The 23447-nt window shown below is 46.3% G+C and overlaps 3 protein-coding genes and 1 pseudogene across 6 annotated transcripts in view; 3 read left to right on the top strand and 1 right to left on the bottom strand.

Annotated features, from left to right (window-relative positions):
- Window positions 1–183: 183 nt before the first annotated feature.
- On the top strand, window positions 184–3542 carry LOC105090672 (histone RNA hairpin-binding protein-like). Its single transcript, XM_064484324.1, has 5 exons — window positions 184–392; window positions 1251–1331; window positions 1438–1542; window positions 3005–3161; window positions 3304–3542. Exons 1-5 carry the CDS (start codon window positions 349–351, stop codon window positions 3466–3468), a joined length of 552 nt encoding a protein of 183 aa, XP_064340394.1. The 5' UTR covers window positions 184–348; the 3' UTR covers window positions 3469–3542.
- On the bottom strand, window positions 1816–2584 carry LOC105090664 (translationally-controlled tumor protein-like; annotated as a pseudogene).
- Window positions 3543–5074: 1532 nt separating the features above from the next.
- On the top strand, window positions 5075–15164 carry FAM53C (family with sequence similarity 53 member C). Of its 2 annotated transcripts, none has more exons than XM_064484323.1 (5): window positions 5075–5120; window positions 8447–8676; window positions 9074–9131; window positions 10457–11241; window positions 12168–15164. In XM_064484323.1, the coding sequence occupies exons 2-5, from the start codon at window positions 8599–8601 to the stop codon at window positions 12423–12425; spliced, it is 1179 nt and encodes a 392-aa protein (XP_064340393.1). In that variant the 5' UTR covers window positions 5075–5120; window positions 8447–8598; the 3' UTR covers window positions 12426–15164. The 2 variants fall into 2 exon arrangements, with proteins under 2 accessions (XP_064340393.1, XP_031304968.1); XM_031449108.2 differs by lacking the exon at window positions 5075–5120 and adding an exon at window positions 5154–5574.
- A 2937-nt stretch (window positions 15165–18101) lies between these two features.
- Window positions 18102–23447, top strand: part of KDM3B (lysine demethylase 3B) — a 59528-nt gene continuing 54182 nt past the window's right edge. For all 3 annotated transcript variants that reach the window (XM_031449101.2, XM_064484326.1, XM_064484325.1), the window contains exon 1: window positions 18102–18390. In XM_031449101.2, coding sequence (XP_031304961.2) covers window positions 18199–18390 — 192 coding nt within the window. In that variant the 5' untranslated portion in view covers window positions 18102–18198. The remainder of the gene's footprint in view (window positions 18391–23447) is intronic.

The following is a 23447-nucleotide window of genomic DNA, read 5'->3' on the forward strand; positions in this document are numbered from 1 at the left end:
GTACGTCACCCGGGGCGTGAGCTACTCCGGAAGGAGCGCTATTTGCCCCGCCCCTCCACCAGAGTAGGCTGCCAATTGGCCCACCAGCTTTCAGCAAAAGCTTAGGTAAGCCCCGCCCCACAAGGAGCTTGGCGCGTCATTGGCTCTCCCTCTGGCCAATCACCACACCCTTTCTGAGCCCTCCGGTCCCTCAGACCCTCAAGCCCCGGGATGTTTAAATCGCACCTTGCTAGCGACCACCACTCCTTAGGATACTACCTAATTTATGTGGGACCGTGTTTCAAACTATTTTTTTTTCTTCCCTGCTTCTTTCTCGTGTCATTACGTTTTGCTAGCCTTCTGCTGTAGATGGAACATTTGCCGCCGGGATGGCAGATGTTGCGACGAGACAGGTGTGTGTATTTCTGATGATCGGCATTGGCCCCTTCCAAGAGCTTTCCTTGGTCGGTGTCCCTTTTAAGCGCGCAATATCTGAGATTCTAGGTTATGTGGGGTAAAGGAAATTCCTTTTCAAGGAAAATAGGAGGGTTGAATCATCTCTTCGCTTAATTCTTACCACAGTCCAAAGGATCTCAAATTGTGGTTGTTTACGGAAATGTGAACATTGACTAGGTGATATTAAGAATTTATTCTTAATGTTGGAGATTTGCTTTTATAAAATCCTGTAGGAGTGGTGGTGGGCATACATGAAACAAGATTGGCCGTGAGTATTGGGTGATGTGTAACTGGTCCATTTTATCAGTGCTCTGAAAGTTTAACCAGCATACTAATCACCTGGGGAATCTTGTTAGAATGTAAATTCTGATTCAGTCGATGTGGGTTGGGGCCCAAGAGCCTGCACTTCTAAAAAGCTCCCAGCTGATGCTGATGCAGCTGGTCCTTGGACCATACTTTGAGCAGCAGAGGATTATGCTATTCTCTTTGTATATCTGAAATTTTCCATAATAAAAAATGTTTAAAATAACCTCAGAAGCTCTTTATAATTCAGGCCCCCAAACTGATGATTCAGTCTAGAGTGGGCCCCAGGAATTAACAAGGCCTCCAGGTGCTACCCATGAAGATGGCTTGCAGAGCACAGTTTGAAAAATAAATCAGAAATGCAACCTTTATCTTTGAGATACAGTAAGTCACAAATACAACATTTATCTGGTGTCAGGATTTTAGTAGTAGTAGTAGTGGCTGAGAGGTACAATGTAATTAGCAGGGTTTTATCCTAATACCCTTTTTATCTGTACAATCTACTTCCCCAGAATGGAGGTGTGTGAGGAGTCTTTATCCTATAGGATAGAGATGGTGAGTGTGGGAGTTAGCACAGAGCCCTGCCATGCCAGGTGAGTTTGAAAATCAGGCTGGGGATTAAGGGAATATGGGATGAGTTGGTTTCTGCTTTGATGACTATAATCACACTTTATGGGGCCACTATCTACTTCTTCACAGGTGGGAGGTAGAGACAGATGAAATTGTCCTACAACGGCGGCAAAAGCAGATAGATTATGGCAAGTGCACGCCTGGTTACCAGTGCTTTCTGCAGCAGGTTCCCAAGTGAGTGTAATTGTGGACAGTCACAACAAAAGTGTCAACCAAGTGGCTTATATTCAATGTCGGATGATGGAAAGATACTAGAATCTGAGTGCTCTCACAAAGAGATCTCACTTTGCAGCATTACTAAAATGAATTATCCTGCAATCTAGCCCCAAAAATAAGTTTAAAATTTTTTTCAAGTGGAACAAATAATATTTGGTCCATAAGATTTTTAAAAGCTCTAGCCATATTTGCTAATGAAGTTTTTTTTCTTTTTTTAGTTAAAATGCATTTTATTTTTAGACGACCTACATGACATGTCTTTTTTTTCTCAAAAACAATAACTCTGCTCCAAATAAATCAATGTCAAAATAAATGAAGAGCTCAAGATGACATCAGTCCCATTTGTCTAAGACCTGGTGCTGCGTGGATGAAAAGCAGGGGCCAGCCAGTTATGATGACAGGTGATAGATCCAAAGTAACAGCCAAATTTGTTAACATTTTTCCATTTCTAAACCATCCTTAAAGAAAATCATGTGTGGGGTCACGCCATCCTCACAGTGGTCTAGCAGAGCAACCATGCCATCTGGATTCATGTTTTCACCAATAAACAACTGATAGTTTTTGAAATTAGCAAGGATGTGCTTGATTTGTTCTGCAGTGCCTATTATAAAAGGTTTTTACTCCTTTTGGCCTTTGTTCGTCAAGCTTCCCTTTGATTGACTTCATGTAGCCTTTGATGTACTTCTTGTAGGTTTCTTTTGTGAAGCTGGTTTCCTGCAGGTTATGGTTCATGACAATATCGACACCAGTGATGACTGTGCTTTCGTGCCTTCGCCCTCAGGGCATTCAGTGGAGGCATTTTCACCAATGAGCGAGCCATCATTGTTACCCCCTGTCTTACTGGCCATCTTCCCCTCCATCTCCAGACACAGCCTGTCTTTGATCTCCTGGATCTTGTAGATGTCAGGGGAACATCTCATCATGGCTGATGAGATCCCAGTAGATGATCTTGATGGCGGCTGATGATGGCTGAGGCGCTAGCTTAGCAGGAGCTGGGAGAGGCTCTGGGGGCGGGGAGGGGTTTGGAAAAGCTAATGAAGTTTTTTTTACTTCCATCCATTTTCACCTCATACCTCCAGCTGACTTGGCTAATTATGATATACTTGCCTAATTACAGGTAAGCTTATATGAATACATACAAACTAATGTATAAGAAGGTAGAATTTATTTTAAAGACATGTCAAATACCGTCTTTTCTATCTATCTTGATTTCTGGGAGAATTAGGATATCTAATTTACCCTTCTCAGAAGAAAGAATATTAGGGAGTTGGGAAGTTTGGTGTTTAAAGATCTCTTTGGATTGAGAGAATTGATCCTATCTTATTCTCAGAGACCCTAATGAGTCTCCTGATTCACTGTGATAAGCAGTGAGCTGTGCTCCATCACCTTGACCTTAGTCTGACACATTTGTCATTGCCAGGGCACAGCGACAGCCAGGATTTCACCCTCAAACACCAAACAAGAACAGGAGGTACAGTCGTCGCTCCTGGGATGCCCAGATCAGGCAATGGAGAAGAGCTCTACATTCGTGGGACCCCCCTAGCCAGCCTCTGCAGGGCAGGGGGGCTGAGGGGTACGTGCATTATTCCTGGTTACTTCCTTGAGTGGTGGACTGAGCCCTACCTCTCCCCACTTTGCAGAAGTTTAGCTTTCACTGGCTGAAAAGGGAGAGTTTGAATGAGGTGCATGTTCTTCTGACTCTGTTGCCTCCTTAGGCAGGAAATGGAGAGTCTCTTAAAGCCAATGGATCCCACCCCTTTGGATGACTTGTCTCAGGCCATAGAACCCTCAGAGAATCTGGATGAGGAAAAGAAGGGAGCCTCTGCTGGAATCCACTGGAGCAGGGTCAGAGATGAGGTCTGGCTCAGGAGGTTACAATTTTGATGGGGTTCAAGGTAGTAGCCCAAGAACAAAAGAAGAAAAATGCGACAGCAGGAAAAAATGGCAGGACATGAGTAAACTTTGAACTAAAACATTAGGATATTTAATTAGTAATGGAGGAAAAGTTGGGCTGCACTAGGGGCTATTTTATACTTGATGAAAATGGGTGTAATCTTCCTTTGAAATGAGAACTGAAACCTGACTTGCAAGGTTTGGTGGTTTTAAGTGTCTCAATGTCTTTGTTTTGCAAATGTACCAATGCTAACTTAACTTCTTATACTCAATCATTTAACTTTAATAAGCATGGTATTTTATTACTAAATAAAAAGGAAGATCACGTAGTGGTGAAGAACAAGGGCTTTAGAGCCTCAGACTGCTTTTTAGTACTACCTTTGCCCACCACATGAGCAGTCACTTGACCTCTCCTACTGTTTCATATGTCAAATAAGGAGATTTTTGTCTCACTTGATGATTGGAGGCAAAAATGAGAATACATATTTAAAGTATGCAGCACAGTGCCTGGCACATAAGTGTTCCACAACAGCAATTATTGGAATCCATGTCTCCTGTCCTGCATGGTCACTGCCCCTTCTTTTGCCAAGGGGAAATGTACAAGACAAGCAAATGTGAAGTGCATCTTCCTTCCACTCCCATTTTCTTGATAAGTACCTCACATTCCCTCTACTCTTCTTTTTTCAGTTTGCAGATTTGGTGGCTCCTGCCCCCTCCTTTCCCTGGCTCTGTGTTGAAGATCCCACCACTGGCTGTACTTTCTAGCTGATCACAACTACTTATCTGTCCCAGACTTGAGTAGGGCACAAAATAGGGAAAACATGTCTTTCGGGGGACTTGTTTCTGAATGTAATAGTGAAGATGACTTGCATTACTTCTACTTTCCAATCAATTTAAAAAGAAATCTAAAACTGTCCTACAAAGAGATCATAACACGAAGGCATTGTTTAAAATCTCTCCTGTTCCCATCTTTTCCCCCTCTCCCTAAAACCTTGATAGCTCAGAAGCAAATTTACATAAGAGCCAGAAATCAATCTAGCTGTTCCACAACTTCTTCGCCTATTAACTGCTATATTCAGGCTCTTCAAAAAGGACTTAAACTTTGGCTGAGGTGGAAGGTGGTGGTAGTAGTGGAGATTTAATAAAAGGTGGTTTTCTCTTCCTTAAGAGGAAATACAGTGCCATCATCATCTTTCCCTCCATCGGCCTGTTTCCTCCCTCTCTTTCTATCTTAAAGAAAAGTGGTCCAGCTGTAACCACCGTACTGGCCCCCCCTCCCCCCACGCAAGCAATTGAACCGCCTATGATGTCATAATCACAATCCCATTACCTCATCCTGCTGGGAGGGGGGCGTAGAGGGAGGAGACGTGAACAGCACTGGGCCCTCGTCAGCTTTACAGCGTTTTGGGTGATACCTAGTTATAGAACCAAGTGGGAACACCCCCGCAACCGTTGTAAGTCCTTGGTTTGTAAGGTTCGAGCGGATCCGGCTGCTGGAAAAGGGGCTCCTGGGACTCAGAGCAGGCCCTAATCGGCGCTTGGACTACACTTCCCAGAAGCCTTCGCGCCGCGGACCGGTCCTCTGCTGGGGGAAGGGGGATTCCTTCAAAGAGGCGGCCGTGGAGGGCGGGACAGGAGAGCAGGTGAGAGGAACCTTGGCTAATTCTCTTACGCCGCTCGAACCGAGCTGGGGGCTGTAAGTGGACAGATGTAGTAATGGAGGGCGGGAGCGATGGCTTTGTTTATCTTCATTCGACACGGCCTCCCCCGCGGGTTTCGAGGTTTGCCTCCAACTGGGCCAGTTCACCTTCTGCACTGTTTTGGAGGGGGTGACTAGATAGTGAGGAAACGACCCTAATCCCTAATCAAAGAGCCAGGCCTCTTCCCGACAGCGCTATCCAAGAAAGACTTTTCGGGAGAAACGACGCGTGGCTCAAGCCTCCGCGGACGGTTCAGGCGGATTCTGCGAACCGGAGCTATCTCCCCACTCTCCTCAAGGACCCGTTGGTTCGCTCCGGCGCCTTTTAAGGGCACCGTGGGGCGAACCGAGCGCTCAGAGCTGCTCCGGCCGCGGCCCTGGGAGCTGGTGGAGCCGCGGTAGGTGGCGGAGGGCAGGTGGCGCTGGGGCCTCGGGGCGGGTACCTCGACCGTCCCTCCCTCCTTCCCTTTTTCCCCTCCCCCAGTCCTGCCGCCCGCGAGGCAGGGCCTCACTGGCCGCCTCCGCGGGGAAAGCACGGGACCCAGTGGGGGAGGGGGTGGCGGAGTGCTAAGTCCCAGACCCTCTCCATCCCCTGCGTCCTGAGTTCGCTTCCCGCGGCCAGATGATGGAAGCTGATTGGGAAAAGGCGAACGACAGCCTCCCTGAGCGTGCTCTGGCACCCCCCCCCCCCCACCAGGGGCCAGCGGACGCCCCATGCCCCACCCCGTGGGGACAGACAGGGCAACCGAGGGAGAGGTTGAAGATTGGAGGGGGGGCCTAGTTTTTTGCTTCTTCATTGGAGTGGGGGGAGGGGTGCTCCCCACTTGTCACCCCTGTCCCCTCCAGTGCCATATGGAGGAAGAGCGGTCAGATCTCCACTTACCTGTTCGTGCACCTCCCTGCCTCTCTCATGTTTTCCTTCAGTATCCCCCAGAGCTGTGGGACTGGGACCTGGGGGGAAGGTCCCCAGGGGATATGTGACTCTCCTCCCCCTTGGCCTGACTTGATCCTAGGTTCTCCAGGTTTCAACACAACCTCAGCATCCCTAAACCCGAATGTCAAGGGTTACTGCCACCCAACAAGGGTGAGGGTCTAACCTTTATTTTAGGGGGATAATGGTGGAGAGAAAGCCTGGATTGAGAGTTTGGGCCTGGTGGTGTTTTGGGGAGGGCCTAGCGGCCTGCTGCTTTATATAGGGCTGAGCCCCGTGCCAGTTGTTAAGCTGAGAAGTTTTAACTTGTTTAGTGAACGTTCAGGGCTGTCTCTGCCTCTCAGATGTACAAAATGGAAGGGGGAAGGAAGGCGGCAAGAGAGGGCTTCTTATACTTTTTTCTATGCCTGCCTAAGAAAGAGGAGGCCCCTCGCGGAGCTGGTTTGCCTTCTTTTGTGTCCTGGTTTGATTCCTTATGGCTTCCGTTCTGTTCCCCCTCTCAGCCTGGCCTGTTTTAGGAAACTCAGACTGAGAGTATCAGTTGCCTAGTGGTAGTTGCATTGTTCCAATTACCGCCGTGTGTGGCCACATCCCAACAATTAAAATGCAGAAAAACACGAAATCACTCTCTTCACTTGATCCCAAAGAGGACTGGGAGTTTGCTGTTTGGCCAAATGCCCCATGAAAAGCTTGAAAGAGTTTGCTTCACTCCCTGCGCCTCATGGCTGGTCAGCCTGAGGCCTGGGATCTATGAGGGAAAAGCCTGCAGTTAGGTTCCCTCTCTGGTTGATCTTTGAGGGCAGAGTTAAGAAACCAAGAGCAGAAGTGTTATAAGCTTTAGCTTTTCCCGCAAAAACATAGGGGAAGCCGCTGAAGGGAGCTCTCAGGAAGCTGGAACTTTGTTCAGTGTGGTAATAATAATTGTGCATGAAAATGTTATTTGACTATAGTGATGATTGACTTCTCCCACACCTTTTTTTCCCAACTCCAAGTACATCGAGGTGTATGTCTGCTTTTCCTTTTGGCCTGCCTCCCTCTGAGGTGGGAATGGGGTAGAGACCATTCTCTTTTTTTGCATAAGTAAAAGTGATCTGCCCTCAAGGTCACAGAAGAGCCCTTTTGGGCCTCTGATTGAATGCCAGTGAGGGAGGTTGGCATCCAGCCAAATAGATCAACCCAGTTGCCTTCTTCGTCTTTATAGTATCACTTATGGCATTCCGAGGTTTTGCAGAGCAACAAATAGGAGGGGTGAGAAACGGCAGTCTGTATGGACTCCTGATTTGTATAGGCCAGAGGGTATACTTTTTACATTTTGATATTTTGCGTTATGTTGTCCCTGTGACAGATTAAGATTATTCTGCCCATTTTACGTATGGATAAACTGAGACTAAGCTTAAATGATTTGCCAAGACCATCACAGCAGATCCAGATTTGATTCTTGATAGTTTGTTCTCTCTGCTAGCAAAAGCAAAAAACCTTCTGGTGAGCTGTCTGCCTGCTGGTCATTTCTGGGAACAAGCAGAACAGTATGGAAATGTTAGGTTTACCTCTCCTTCTCCCTTGAACAAGACCTTTCAGGCAATTATGTGGGTTTGAAGCTGCCTCCTTGATATAATTAGTTTGCTTCTACTAGAGACTATGAGAAAGAGTTTTGATTAATTGTATCCCTGGTCTTTGAGTCAGATCAGGCTAAAAACTTGGTTGAACAAAGTCAGAGTTGTTTTTAACATCTGTAGTTGAATGTAGTAGGGAATTATCCCGGTACTATTTCCTTATCCTCTTATCATTTTATAGGAGAATATGTACAGTATCTGTTGGAGAACAATAACATATCAGCTGTTTAGGCTAAAGGGGAACATAATACCTTGTTTACTCTGGTTTGAAGCAGAAAGTCATTCTTATGACCACTGTTCCTCTCTGTTCTTTATTACTATTTCTGTAGTTTAGGAAAAGGGTACCTCTCTTTGCTTCTGACTGGAAGGTAAATATTGAACTAACCAGGATAGAAATGACAATTTGGGCATTCCTTTCCCTCATTTGAGCTGTTTTCTAAGTGGTACTATTATTCTGGTTAGACAGAGCAGAGTATGAACCAGGTTAGGAGCAGCAAATAGGTTTCAACTTGTTTGCCAACACCATTTCATTTTACTAGTTATCCAGTAAATTCAGAATGTTTCTGAGGTTATGTTTAGACTTACCAGGAAAGTGCTGTGATCAATTAATGATGTCTGCCAGAGGCCTGACATGGGGATGCTGTGGTATGTGTGCCATGCATTTTCCATCTCTGGACTAGGTACATCTCTAATATCACTTGGGGTTGGTCCCCCTGTAATTGGCAGACTCAGCAGGCATGACTGGAGAGGGAAGTCCCAATGGTGCTAGAATGGTGCTGCAGTGGCAGAAGACGGCTCACGAGTGAGGTCTGGAAGAAGAACAGGGAAGACATCCATCATTTGCTCCAAAGTGTGCAAGTCAAATTCCGGGGAGAATCATGATAACCCTGATCACTGAGCAGCTACAGAAGCAGACTCTGGATGAGCTGAAATGCACACGCTTCAGCATCAGTCTGGTAAAAGACCAGTCTTCCTGCTTCTCCACAACCCCCTCCCCCTTTTTTCTGAGGCTGTTTGTTTTACTACTACACCCTTGTCCTTTGCTATACGATTCATGGTACTTGTACTGGAAGAGCCCAGTGAAGGCTCAAAACCCAGCTCAAAAGGAAGGGGGCAGGGATTTTTCCACTGCTAGAGAAGGGACACCAGAACTTGGGTTGAGAAGGGTTTGAGATATTGGAAGGTGTGGATTATTTTACTCACTAACTTTGAGAAGACAAGCAAAAGAGAACACTTAGGAATCCCTAACATCCCTGTAGCCCATGAGATGCAGGGGTGAGCTAAAGAGGGCTTTCTGGAGGTCTGTGTCCTGATCCAGAATCATAGTGGATGTTCTCTCTCTCTCTTACTTAGCCTTTGCCTGATCATGCAGACATCTCCAACTGTGGGAACCCTTTCCAGCTTGTGTCTGGTAAGACATTGTGTGTATATTTGTGTGTATGCCCATGCCTCCATCCATGCATTTCTTTTACTGGTTTCCAGTAACCAGGTTAGGTAGCCTGCCTCTGCAACTTTATTGCCAGGGTCACCTGAGACTGACACTTGTCTCCATTCTACTGCACTAGCATAGAAATTCTCTGTTTTGTTTGCTCTTAGTCTAGCCTTTTGGGGACTTTAATAATTTAATTTTTGTTTGTTTTGGTTTGGTTTGGTTTGGTTTTGGGGGGGGTGGAGGAGGTAATTAGGTTTATTTATTTAGTTAGTTACTTTGATGGCGGTTCAGGGGATTGAACCCAGGACCTCTTGCATGCTAAGTGTGTACTCTAACCATTGAGTTATACCCTCCCCCAGTCTAATTTTTGAATAGGTGATATAGTCACATGTTTCAAAATTTTTTAAATAGCAGAAAGTTTATACTGAGAAAAGTCTCCCTTCCTCTCCTATCTCCTATCCACCGAGCTCCCTAAAAGTAACTCCTTTTATTAGTTTCCTATCTATCCAACAAGAGTTTCTTTATACAAATAGAACCAAATATAAATGTAAATTTTTATTCCCATTCTTTTAACACAAAAGGTTTCATTCTATATATGTTATTTGGCACTTTTTTTTTAAACTAACTATAATATATATCAGTATGTTACATTGAGCATTTCCTTGTGGGTGGCCAGACCCAAAGGAACATGAGCAGTTTTAGGGTTTTCCCAAGCATGAGTTCTACCGTCAAAGAAAGGCCTTCCCCACTGTATTTGCTCTCCCTAGGAATACAAATGATCTCTTACCTGCTTGGTCACCTAACTCCTGTGTTAGTCTTGTTGACACATAGGAAGGGGAAAGGCAAAAGAAGAAAAGCATAAGCCTGCTTTTCCCAACTCGGGGCTGGTGGGTGGAGGAGCAAAGTAGAGCTTGGTGGAGTGGAGTGAGGAATGAGCATGGCACACACAGGCGTTTGTTTCTCTTGACTCATTCCACCTTTGAGGGGGAGTAGCAGGCAGTATATGAGACTATATTTTCAATTTCAAGTGGTTCCTTACAGTGGAGGCAGTGTAATATAGTGGTTAAAAGACCTAGCTTTAGCATCAGACAAATCTGGGTTTGAGTCCTGCTTTGGTGTTTTGATTTCTGCACAACTTTTGGCAAGTTACTTGACTTTTATCATCTGTGAAGTGGGGGTAATTAATAGTACCTAACTTAAGAGGTTTTTGGGAAACTTGGCAAAAAGTATTCATTACATTGTGTGGCACATAGTTAGCTCTTAAAAACATATTATCATTAATTTTTATTATGACTGCCTTCCAGAAGGTGCTTCCTGGAGGGGCCTGCCCCATTGTTCCTGTGCCGAGTTCCAGGACAGCCTCAACCTCAGCTACCACCCCTCAGGCTTGAGCCTGCACCTCAGACCACCCAGTCCGGGAAGTTCCCCACAGGAACAGCCCCCTTCCCAAGTCCTAAGCCCTGAGCCCCCAGACCCAGAAAAGCTTCCTGTGCCCCCTGCCCCTCCATCGAAGAGGCACTGCCGCTCACTCTCAGTGCCCGTGGACCTGTCTCGCTGGCAGCCGGTGTGGCGGCCCGCCCCCTCCAAGCTGTGGACTCCCATCAAGCACCGGAGCAGTGGTGGAGGGGGTGGGCCGCAGGTGCCTCACCAGAGCCCCCCGAAGCGGGTCTCCAGCCTCAGGTTCCTCCAAGCTCCCAGTGCCTCTTCTCAATGTGCCCCAGCCCACAGACCCTACAGCCCCCCTTTCTTCAGCCTGGCCCTGGCCCAAGAGTCCTCTCGTCCCTGTGCCGCCTCCCCCCAAAGTGGCTCCTGGGAGAGTGATGCTGAATCCCTGTCACCTTGCCCACCTCAGCGGCGCTTCTCCCTGTCACCCAGCCTGGGCCCGCAGGCAAGCCGCTTCTTGCCCTCTGCCCGGAGCTCCCCTGCATCCTCCCCAGAGCTGCCCTGGCGACCTCGAGGCCTCCACAGTCTTCCCCGAAGCCGCTCACAGCCTTGTGATCTTGATGCCCGCAAAGCTGGGGTCAAGCGGCGCCATGAGGAGGACCCTCGGCGGCTGCGGCCTTCCTTGGACTTTGACAAGATGAATCAGGTGGGACTAGCAGGACTAGGGAAGCTTGGATGGAAGTAGGGGGACACTTCTCTTTTCACTTTTATGCTGTCCTCTAGCTCCATTCCCTCCTGGCAGGGTCTCCCCTAGAGCTCCTTTCTGTCTGAGCTTTTGCTAAGGTATTCTACCATCCCAATTTGCCTAGAACTATCCTGGTTTTAGCACTGAAATTCTGTGTCCTATGAAATTCCTCAGTCCTGGGGGTTTCAGAGAAACTTAGGGTGAGACCCATGTTAAACCTTCCAATAGAGATCCCAGATTGTCCTGCTAGAGGCACTTTCCCTCCTCTCTGAGAATACATGAACCACAAAAACCCCATCATCTGTGCCCCACCCCTCATGCTCAGAGCTGATTTTGCCACTTGCCCTTCACTGCTTCAAGTGGGTCTGTGAGGGCTTAAGCAAAACAAGCTGTTGCATCATTCATCTGCTCAACAAATGTTTTTTGACTTCCCATTGTGAGTGCAGTTGTTATATGCAGTTGCCCACTTTTTTCTTATTCTGCCTTCTAGACCACTGGGTCACAAACCTCTTTGAGAACTCACTCAGTTACTGATAGAGTCATTCATTCAACCAGTCAGCAAACATTACTGAATACCTACTGTGCAGCAGGCTCAGACTAGGCACTAGCAATACAGTAGTGAAACACTAGACAGTATTCCTGCCCATGTGAATTTATAAATGAGCTTCTAGTCTTGAATCTCATAGAAACTATGGGCTATTTCCTCAAAATGTACATGTACAGTAAATTTTCCAAATTTTATCAGGAAGTCCACAACCTTACTCTAAAGCCAAGAACTCCTGCCTTCAAGGGTAACCACAAAGGACACTTTGAAATACAGCTTGGGCCAGGGTTCTTTGGGAAGTTAGCATCTTTCTTTGCCTTAATTTTCTTTGTTTGTTTGACAGAAACCATACTCAGGAGGTCTCTGTCTCCAAGAAACATCCCGGGAAGGCAGCAGCATCTCTCCACCGTGGTTCATGGCCTGTAGCCCCCCACCCCTCTCTGCTTCCTGCAGCCCCATTGGAGGTTCCTCCCAGGTGCTGAGTGAAAGCGAAGAGGAAGAGGAGGGGGCTGTGCGGTGGGGGCGGCAGGCGCTGAGCAAGCGGACACTGTGCCAGCAGGACTTTGGGGACCTGGACTTGAATCTGATTGAGGAGAACTAAAACTGAGAGGCTACTTCCTGGGGCCACACAGACTGACTCTCTTATGGCTACTAACAAGTGTCGAGGCCCCAAGGCCGGGGGCCTAGCCTGGGAATAGGGGTGAGTGGAGGGCTCCGACTCAGGGCAGCCGGAAATCTTCTCGCTCCAGGAAGCTCGACCATGCCGAGAGACTGGCCGGGACAAGATAAACGGAGCTGATGGCGGGAGGGACAGCCCCAGAGCAGACCCTTCCCATGGCGGCCCTGAGTGTGAGTATCCCTGCCACCGAGAAAGCAATGGGCAGGGAAGGAAGGGGTCTGCTGACCCCAGCTCGGGGAATTTCACTAGCCCCTTTGCTTCAAAGGGCACTTGTGTCTTAGAATTTGGCCAGGGTTGGGGGTTAATTCAGCCTCCCCGGAGAAATTGTGTGAGACTGTGTGTGTGCATGAGAGTGTACTTGAGGAAAGGTCTGTTTGGGTAGCCTTAGGGAAGGAAGGCAGTTGCTCCTTAACAGCCAAGCATCATGGAACCCTCAGGATCGTGAGTTTTCAAAGGACAGGGGGCTTGTTCAAGACGTCAAGGGCAAGGCACCAAGTTTTTCTTTTTTTCTACATAGCTCTGGAACCAGGCTTGTAATCCATTAGCATTGATGGCTTTGCAAAGGATTCTGTTCTGGGGTACAGCAGGGTCTTTTAAGTGCTGTGACCTCAGCTAATGGTCTTTTCCTCAGGCCCACACCCTCCCCTACGTAGATCTAGTACTGGCTGGAGAGTGCTCTCCACATTGATTCTGAGCTGGCCTTTTTTGCCCATCAGATTGCCTAGGCTGTATACAACCTGCCTCTCTTACTCTCTAAGTGGATGCAAGCACATGTGGGCAACAGGCAGCACTGAAGGGCTCCATCTCTCTCTACTGATGGGACCTTTTCCCCCTCACCCTCTAACCTTTGAGGATCCAGAACAAGGAAGGAAGGCCCTGTATGGAGGCTGACCTGCAGCAGAAGTGGTGTTCAGTCACCAGCAGGCATGGGTGAGCTCACCCCAGCACTACCCTTTGGAAGCAGACTGTGGAGAAACCTGTTCTTATAAGATCCAAGCCCGACCTCTTTTCTGACCTGCTTGAGAAGGAGGAAGGGGATGTCAGCATTTACCAGTTTGCTTGTCTTCCACTCCTGCCAGGAAATGTTTATTTGCCTCTAATTGGCCCTTAGAGACCTCAGGGAGGTTGAGGCTCACTGAGGGACTGGCTGAGGATATGTAAAGCAAAGGCTGTGAGAAGCAGCTGAAAGTTTTTTGTTGTTGGATTAAGTTTCCTTTTTTGTTTTACACCCACAAGTTGAGTCAGGACAGCAGGTCCTGGTGGCCATAGTGATAGGTGTAAGGACTGCAGGAGCCCCGGCAGGGCTGGCTCCAGTGGAGAGGCCTGCTGAAGCTGCCGCCACAATAGTTTGTGAGGCTTTGTCCAGCTTCGGTTAGACCCTGCAAGACCAAATTGGACCTGCCCTTCCTGTTTATTGGAAGAAGGGCATTTTTCCAGGGTGCCGTAGGAACCAGTTGCTCATGTTAGGGAAGAAAACAAAAGTCTGTGTGTTTTCTTCCTCATGGAATTGAACCTGTCATTTTCTAGGTCTCCCACATGTTGGATAGGAGCATCAGTGAGGTTCCAGCCTCCTCACCTCTCCTTGGGAGGAGGTGGTTGTTTCTTCTCCAGCCTCCAACCCTCAGAGGTTCTACCCTTCCAGGACTCCTTCCCTTCTCCTGCGAGTTACCACATACTACCAGTGAGCTGCCAGGTCTGTAGGGGCCTGAGAGGCTCTCTGGAGAATCCAGGGAAACTGTGAGCCCAGGAGTTGCCCATTCTTGGTTTTATTCCCTCCCCCTGGCTCTTCTCCCTCATTAGGCCATAATTTCCCTGGTGACAGCTTCTTTTCCTCCTGGGGCATCCTCATCCCTGGGCTCTCTGTTGCACATTGGCTGTGCCAGCTTCCAGTAGGCCACTGGAATGCCAGTGGGGTCTCTGCAAGCCCTAAGCTGAAGATGTGAGGGCAATAATTCTGCCTCCACCCTGGCTTCCCTAAAGCTATAGGGCACCACCCTTAGGGGAGAAGGTCTATAGATTCCATATCTGAATTCCATTACTTTACGATCTGGGAAGTTAAACTAGCTGGAGCTTCCCAGTCTAAGCGCCTGTGGCCCTGGGACAAGCCTTTATGAGAAGTGGTTCATTTCGCTTTACACAATAAATCTGTTTCAACAGTTCTGTGTAAACCAAATGCTATTTTTCAACACATTTGGACTGCTGACCATTTAAAAGCAGCCTGTGATTGCTTCTTTTGTAAAGCAAGCAACCTCCCTCTACTTTAGCTGTTTTGACTATTTGGATTTTCACATATTGGGCTTACCCAGAGTGGAACACACTCTACAGGGCTGTGGTTAACGCTGGGTAGACATCTGCATTTCTGTTGTGTGTGTGGTGTGGCTGATCAGTAGGTGAGTATTCCTGCGTGTGTGAGTGAAGCCACTCCCAGGCTGGTGCTCTCCTCCTGTGCCCGGTGACTGCCCAGTGGCAGCTCCAGCTGCCCTTCACTCCCACCTGCTGCCAAAGTCCCTGTGCTAATGGGATTACAAATACAAGAAGTGGAAAACATTTTTTTCGTAAACTTTGTTTTATATTAAAAAAAATCCATTAAGTCTGTGTGTGTTAAACATGAGGTTCTGCCTCTGTGGCTGTGTTTGAAAAAATAAAGTTTTATTAGAATAATCCATTTTCCCAAGCAGCCTTGTGTACTACAGTGTCTTCTTCCTTTCTCCACAAAGAAAGGCAAGGAGGAAGCGGGGAGAAGGCCACCTAACTCTTCCAGCCTCTTCCTCTATAATGTGGCTGGGCCTTTGCCCTTTGAGAGTAGTATTTGGTCCCTGGGCTTTTGTGGCCACAGCAGTTATATCCTATGGCCCAGGCATCTGTTAAGGCCTTGGTTATTTCTGGCAGTCTGATTTGGTCTCTGGTTCCTTGGTACTTATAGGCATCTCTTCTTCCCTCCTGTCACTCTCATTTCCAGCAGGCTGAAGTCAAGTTTTAATACATTCTTGCTCCCTGAGAAATGCTTGATGGTGCACTAAGAAACTTGTCTAGATTGGGTTGTAGGCTTTGGGGAGAAGGCAGGATAGGAGACTTGACCAGGAATTTCTTCTAAGAGTTTTCACATGTTGTGTCCTGGAGAGGTGGGAGATACAGTCGTCAAAATTCAGATTCCAAAGACTTAAGCAGTTTCTCCGTTCTGAAAATACTGATTTTGGAAAGTTATCCTAGCAGCAGAGCTTTTCTTTTGCTCTAAAAGGTGGTATTTTTCCTAATGCTTCAATTTGGAATGTTCATCTGCTGAAAGAAGCTGTGTGGCTCACTCTCTATACCTTTCTATTCCACCCTTTCTTCTCCCTATGTTAGCATTCTCCCAATGTGTGTGGGTGAAGTGTAGTTGCTTAGAGAGCGAGGCAGGAGCCTCTGTCCCTAAGCCATAGCCTTTCTTTACCAGTTGTGCTGACTTGTCAGGCGGCAAGAAGAGTCAAGTTGCTCAGCCTCCGTCCCAGTTTCCTGCTTCAAATTGGTGGCACTCATTGTTGAATACCAATGAAGTGTGCAGGAGGACAGGATTGGCTTGACTACCTGGAGCAGGAACCTTTAAAGGGATGAAAATATACTCTAAAAGGAGTGGGAGTTGTCAGCCTCCCTTGGAAACAAAGGAAGGGCTTTGAGGGGGTGGGCCAACAGCACGTGGTTAAAGCAGCTCAGAATTAGAGGTTCGTTTTTTAAAACTGCTGTTTCACTTCACCTGTTTGAGCAGGGGTAAAATCAACATCTAAAATTACTCCCTCCCCCCTTTTTTTCCTTTCTGTTCAATTTTTTTGTTGGGCTTTTCTGTTTATTTTCTGTGAAGGCAAGTGTGATTTCATTTTCCATTCCTGAAGCATAGGAAAGAATATAAACTCCATGAGGGCAAAGGTTTTGTTTTAATCACTGTTGTGTCACCAACACTTTGAAAATTTACCAGCATATGAAAAGTACCTGCCATATTTGTTGAATGAATTTCTCATCTTTGCCTTCCTATCCTTGAGCTTAGGCACATTTCTGTTTCTGGTGCTGTGAGAAGCCAGCTTCGGTTGCTGGGGCAGTAATTAGAACCCATATGGGAGAAAATCCCAGCAGTGAATTTTGGTAGAAAAGCTGCAAGGCAGCTAGGTTCTGTATGGATTTACCCTTGTTCCCCTCCTACCAACTAGAACTTACAGGCCATGTGCCCAAAAAAACACTGAGTCAGGCCTCACGTCGGCTATGGGAAATGGAAGTTCTAAGGAATAGGGAGAGAAAAAATCCAGGGAAGTATTTCCTTGGTGCTCCACAGAGTTAGTTCTAGAATGACTAGATGTTGTACTTTTACTAAAGTCAACAATGGACTCTCATCCCCAACCTTTGCTACAAGACAAGTAGATCAACAATAAAGAAGGTTATGGATAGATTTCTGGGTAGGCTTATAGGTCTTGAAGAAAGAACCAACTACTACTCTTTAACTATCTGTAGGTCGGATAGGTGAAAGAAATGGGCAATTTTAGGATAGCAGTGGATTAATATTAGACCTTTTCCTGGTTTATATCTGCTTCCACATGTACTCTGCATCCAGAAGACCATGGAACTTGTGCTTGTCTCTAATGTGACCAACGTTAATGACTGAGGTTTCCCATGGCCTAGTGTGAATAAAAACCTTGGCAAAAAATTATTCAGTATCTCTCCTTCTCTGCAGCTCCTTTCTAATAGGAGTATCAATCTCCCATGCTTGTGAATTCAGATAGGAGTGGTGGGGTTTTCTTTGCACCAAGCCCCATTACTTCCATGGTAAGATGAGATACTACTGAACCAGAGAAAAGAATCTCTTCTGGTCTCTTTCCAATTCCCCTAAAAGTTGAATTGAGAAACACCTGGACTTACTTAATAACATTGGCTGACTTGGAAGGGGAAGAAGCTCCATGGGGTTATGTCAAAATACCGAGATGTTGGAAGCACGTTGGCCTTCAGCCAATGGAGTGACATTATTAATGCAATGGATGTAACACATTGGCCAGTTGGAAAGGAACCTATGAAGTACTGGCAGTATAGAATGGTATGGTACCATGTTATGGGCCAGTGAGAAGAAAACTATTGTGTCCCATGGACCAATGGGAAGAAAGTTTCCTAAAGGATAACAGGAAGTGTAGTGCATATATTCAGGCTAGGAAATCAATAGGGTATTGGGGTGCTAACTTCTTAGCTCAAAACATCAACTCTTTAGGTACCTTGTGCCTCAGCCCCCCACCCCAGTAAAAGTCTTTGGTGTCCGAGGTGGGTAAACTGAAGCGCTCTCAGATATGGGACCCCACTGAAGGAAGGCTGGCACCAGGATGGTGCCATGGGGGGTCTGAAAGACACGCCCACTTCCTCACCCCTGCCGAAACTGCAATTCCCCTCCCTGCCGCAGGGGGCACTGCAGGCCCTGGGGAGGTTGGGGCGGAGCGCTGCGAGGGGCCCGGAGCTGCCGCCCCGCTCCGGAGCGCGGGGGGCGCTGTGCGGGGCCCGGGCTGCGGCTCCGCTCCCGGCCACGGGGGGCGCTGCGCGGCGCCGGTGGTTGGTGGTGGCTGTTGGGGGGGGTGGGGGGGAGCCGCGGCCGCGGGTGGTGCGGAGGGAGGCCTTGCGGGCGGATCGGGCGCTCGGCGGCAGAGGTGGTGGGAGGCGGCGGGCGGGAACGCGGGTCTGGCCGGCCCTGGCGATGGCGGACGCGGCGGCCTCCCCGGTGGGCAAGCGGCTGCTGCTTCTGTTCGCGGACACGGCGGCCTCGTCTTCGGCCTCGGTCCCCGCGGCGGCGGCGGCGGGCGGAGATTCGGGGCCTGCGCTGCGCACTCGGGCCTGGCGGGCCGGCACGGTGCGGGCCATGAGCGGGGCGGTGCCCCAGGACCTGGCGGTGAGTGGCGGCCGAGGCGGGCACTCGAGGCCGGGGCTACAGGGCCTGCGGGCGGCCTCCCCGGGGGCCTTTGTGAGGGGGGGGTGGGGTGTGGGTGACCCAGTTCCGCACCCCCAGATCTCCTTAGCGCCCCCCGCCGGCTCCTCAGCACACGGAGCTTCGACCGGCATGGCTTCCGCGTCGGGGTGCGCGCCCCAGTTTACCCCGGGGGGCGGCCAGGGAGCCGGGAGCTGCCGCCTCCACCTGGCAGGCCCCGCCTCCTAGGCGACCCCTTTCTCAGCGTCCAACCCCCTCCCCCGCAACACGCCTTCCGAGCCGAAGCTCCCGAACCCTGGGCTCCCGGGGCTCTCAGAGTTCCGCCGGTGCTGCTGCTGCTGCCTCCTGGAAGATGCGGACTTGTAGTCCCTAGCCTCTCTTGGGAGACCTGCGCCCTGTTCCCTTCTTCCCGGAGCCCCGAGTGGGGCGGGAATGTGGGCAGTTGTGGGAGGCACGGAGGCTGCATTCGGAGCTGCTCGGGGCATTTTTATCTGGCAGTTACTTCCTCCTTGTCTGAACCCGGCTCGGCCTGGCGGTCTCCAGAAAGGCCAGCTCTCAAGACTCTTCGGGCTCCTCTCTGCGCTTCTGGGTGACAGGAGCTGCCGTTGTGGCTGTTTTTGATAAGTTTGAGATCTATCTTAGCAGCTAAATGGGGCTGTTGGGTGGTGCTTTTTTGCTTCTAGCTGGGCTACTCCCCCAAACCTTGGGAGAGGTTTTGTTTTGAAACTTTGTGTTGAGGCTTGGCCGCTTTTGAATACTTGCATTGGTGTGTTTTGTGATTAAAGTTGTTCAGTAATAGAACTTAACTAGCACCCAGGACCATGATGTGTTGTTTTTGTTAATGTGGCGGCAAAATATTGCCTTTGAGCTTTGGCAAGCCTCCTAAGTTCCTCATTCTGATAGCGGCCCTAGTTTCTCTGTTGAGATAAGACTATGAAAAATGGGATTCTTTTGGAATGTGATAGAGCCGTAGGCAGAAGGAACTTTTTTTTTTTTTTTGATGAATTTGCTTCTGCAGATACTGTATTCGCTGTAAACGGGAACGCATCTTGTAAGATTTGATATTAAAAATGCAGGTTTCTGACACTCGTCTACTTTTTGATCATTGGTGTTAGGCTTATTATTGTTCTGATATGTAAGCTTTATGGGTTGTTTAGCTTGTGGCTGGCTTATGCTTCTGCTACTAGAGTTCATTTACTTTGCTTTGATCTTTATGCTCTGTAAGAAAAGGCTGCTTGGACATTTATGAGGCTTCAATGGGGGGAATTTGTAAAAAAGATACCAGGAATATAATGGAGTGAGGTTGATGATTAAGAAAGGGGACTTGGATTTAAATTCTTTTGCTCTTTCTTTGGAAGATTGCTTTTTAGATTGGCTTGGGGGAGAGTTCTCTCTCTGAGATCCAGTAATTTACTCTAGCCCCTTGAATGCAGAACGTACTTAAGATCCACCATTATATGCATATTTTGACCGAAGGCCTAGTCCTAGCTTTTCAGTCGGAATTTTACATTCTAGTTGTTTCCTGCATCAGATGAATTGCTAATGAGCTTTGCACCTGAAATAGCTACCCATTCACTTTGTTGTTTGCTGGGCTCTCTAAGGGCCGAGGTTTCTGAAGCTCAGTGAGTTGCTGGACATCTATTAAGCTAAGTACTGAATAATTTTATCACTGGGCCCATGGAATTGTTTTCTCAAACCAAGTAAAAAGTTGCAGTGATTCTTGGAAGACCAAGTGTACGTTCTGTGTTGAGGTCTTGCATGGAGCTGTATGCATCTAGAAGCAAAGGCAGTTCTGGGTTTTAAGAATACACTTATGCTTGTCGTGTACATATAATCAAGGGACATAGATGAGAAAACAGCCACAACAAAACTCAGAGCTTTAAAAATTTTTTTTACCAGCTTGCAGAATTGCTCAAGAATTGCTATTGCGATGATGAGGTTCTTTTAATGACTGTAACTAGTATAGGATCAGAACTGGCTATTGTTTTCCTTTTTCATTAAAGAGATTTCCTTTGAACCCTAGGCATGTGGGCCTTTCCAATTTGCACCACACACGGTGGTAAACACAACCGTCTTCCAATCAAAAGTGCTCTTCCTGTACTCAAGGGTGGAGTTTGCAAGCAGCTGGCTTGTGATTGGGCAGATTTTCATTCACTTAAGTTTAAGATGTTTTCAGGCATGCTTGATTTTGAGTAAGGCATAGCAGGGCGCCCCCTGTTAAGGATGAGTAATTGAGGATTGAATGAATGAGTTTTTGAAGCGTTTAAAAACATTTCACAATTTTAGATTCCATTAATATCCTCTTTGTAAATACTTTTTGATCCAGAAATCTTTCAAAATGTAGTCCTGATCCATTAATGAACCCTTAAAAAATACCAAAAGCCATGTGCTACCTTAAGATGAAATATGAAATAAGAAAACTTAGGAGGAGCCTGTTGATACAGAGTTTTGTTGATAAGGGTTTGATAGGTGAACATCTTCCTCACCAAACCTATGCTGACAAGTAACAATTGAGATTTTTAGATTATGTAGAAAAGCAGCCCCCTGCCCCCCCCCCCCCATGGATTAGTAGCTTTATTTGTGTTTCAAAACAGGCCAGTTTCGGGTTTGTTAATTTTTTTTAAGTCTCATTGCGGAATGAATTTAATGGATTTTTATGTCTTTATCTCTAATTCTTTTCTAATTCAGTGTCCTCTTTGTGTCTTTGAATCATTATTGGTCTGTGTAAGTGGCAGAGACCTTAGGACTGTTAGATTTATAGATACGGTAGATAAACACACAAACCAAAAAAACCCGTGGATTTTCTTTGTTGTTGTTATAAAAGCAAAACTTAAATTTTGCAGAATGTCAAAAAAAATTTTGACATAGGAAATCCAACAATCTCCATCCTTCACCAGCTTCCACTTGCCAAAGAAAGCTTTATGCATCTTTTTAATACTGGTACAAAAAAATGTAAAAACGAGTATACAAAAGTTTTCTTTTTTAAGCAAGTAGTATCATACTGCACAGTATCTGCAACCTGCTCTTTTTTTCTGTTTTCTGTTTAACATTCGACCATGGGCATCAATACCTAAAGATCTTACTCATCTTTTTAGGTAACTACATTATATTCCATAGCATGGATGTACCATAATTTATTAAGTCGTTTCCCCTTATGATGGGCATTCAAGTTATTTAAAAATTTTTGGTTACTTGTAACAAATGCTGCAGCTAATATACTTGTACTTGTATCTTTGTAATCATGGTTTCATTTCTGTAGTTTAGCCATCCAGGAGCGGGATTGTTGGGTTAAGGAAGTACATGTATGTATTATTTTATTAGGTAATGCCAGGTTATTTTCTTATGAGATTATAGTATTTCATACTCCTACCAGCAGTGTATGCAGGTGGTGCTTGTTTCCCTTTACCCTTGCTGTCACTGGTGTCGTCAGTCTTTGTCATTTTTGGCGATCTGATGGGTAAAAAATACTATCTAGCATTTCCATGACTACTAATCTTTTTCTGTTTATTGGCCTTTTACGTTTTTTATGGGTTATTTATGCCAATCTTTTGCCTATTTGAAAAAAGCAGGAGCTCTCTTATTCTGTACAAGTTCTGTGCAGTTAGGCATATTAACCCCTTTACCTGTCAAGTGTATATTTTCTGTAATTTGTCCTTTTTTAAATATTTTAATTTGTTACTGTATTATTTAAGTTTTGTGGAGGGTAACTAGGTTTACTTATTTTTAGAGGAGGTACTGGGGATTGACTTCAGGACCTCGTGCATGCTAGGCGTGTGCTCTACCACTGAGCTATACCCTTCCCCCTCTTGTTTGTCTTTTAACTTTGTATTTGGGTGCTTTGCTACACAGAAAAACAAAATGTTTATATCATCAGATCCCTTAAACTATTCTTAATTGGTTCTGGGTTTACTTGCTTGGGAAGAGACCTTGAGCCTATATAAATATTCTTCAAATTTTCTGTCTAATTTTTTTTTTTTAAACTTTAGATCTCTGATCCATCTGGAATACTTTTATAAATGGTGTGTGTGAAGGATCTAACTTTTCCTACTGAGTAGTGACTATTTGTGGCAGCACTAATTTTATTGAATAAGCCATTCTTGCTGTATGGTAGAATTAAATGATGCTTTTAGTATCACTGATTTATTTTAAATGTGTACCTTAGCAATCTCAGCTGTTAAGAACTTGCAAGAGGAGTGAAAACATATCTGCCTTGTTTTTGTGTGTGTGTGTGTGTGTGTGTTTTTAATCCCTTAATCTTAATCCTTATTTGGGGGAAAGGTGGGCTCTAAAATATCTAAAATACTTCTTTCCTTTGATTTGAGATAATATGATAAATTTCCCAGAAGAGTGAAAGCATATCTGCCTTTTTTTTTTTTTAAAAAAAGTCCTCCTCCAACCTTTTCTTTTTGTCTCAGGTTAGCTTTAAAATACCTCTCTACTTTGTTTCTAGATAATGTAATAATAATAGTCAGGTCCAGGATGGTACCATGTTTCTTATGTACAATCCAACATTATTTATTCTTAACCTGTATTCAGACATAGAACCTCAGCCCTAATTGAAGTGGGAGTTTATGGCTTTTAATGATTATCCTTACTTTTTTTCCTATAATTCCAAAAATTAAATAAAAATCTGAATAATACTGTGATATCATATGCTCTGTTTATCAAAGTAAGTAGAATGTGTTATTGTGGATCAGTGTACAGTTTAGAGAACTTTAAATAAAAATAAGGTGGTACAAAAGAATACATAATGTTTATGTGTGAGGCCCTCTAAGTGCCTCTTCATCCTAACTCTCCTCTTAGAACAGGAGGTCTGTTTTTGAAACATTGAGCCACTGTTGAGTTTTTCAGGCACTCAGGTGCTTTATGTAAGTTTGTCTTATGTGTGTGCGTAATTTTAAACGCCTCTATCTTATTTTCTTTGAATTCTCTTTATTTCAAGGATGTGTAATATGTCCACCAGTGATCACTATACACTGGTTGTTTTGTCCAGCATCCTCTCCCTTTACTGCACAATCAGA

The sequence above is a fragment of the Camelus dromedarius genome, chromosome 3 (assembly GCF_036321535.1).
Source record: "Camelus dromedarius isolate mCamDro1 chromosome 3, mCamDro1.pat, whole genome shotgun sequence".
NCBI lineage: Eukaryota > Metazoa > Chordata > Mammalia > Artiodactyla > Camelidae > Camelus > Camelus dromedarius.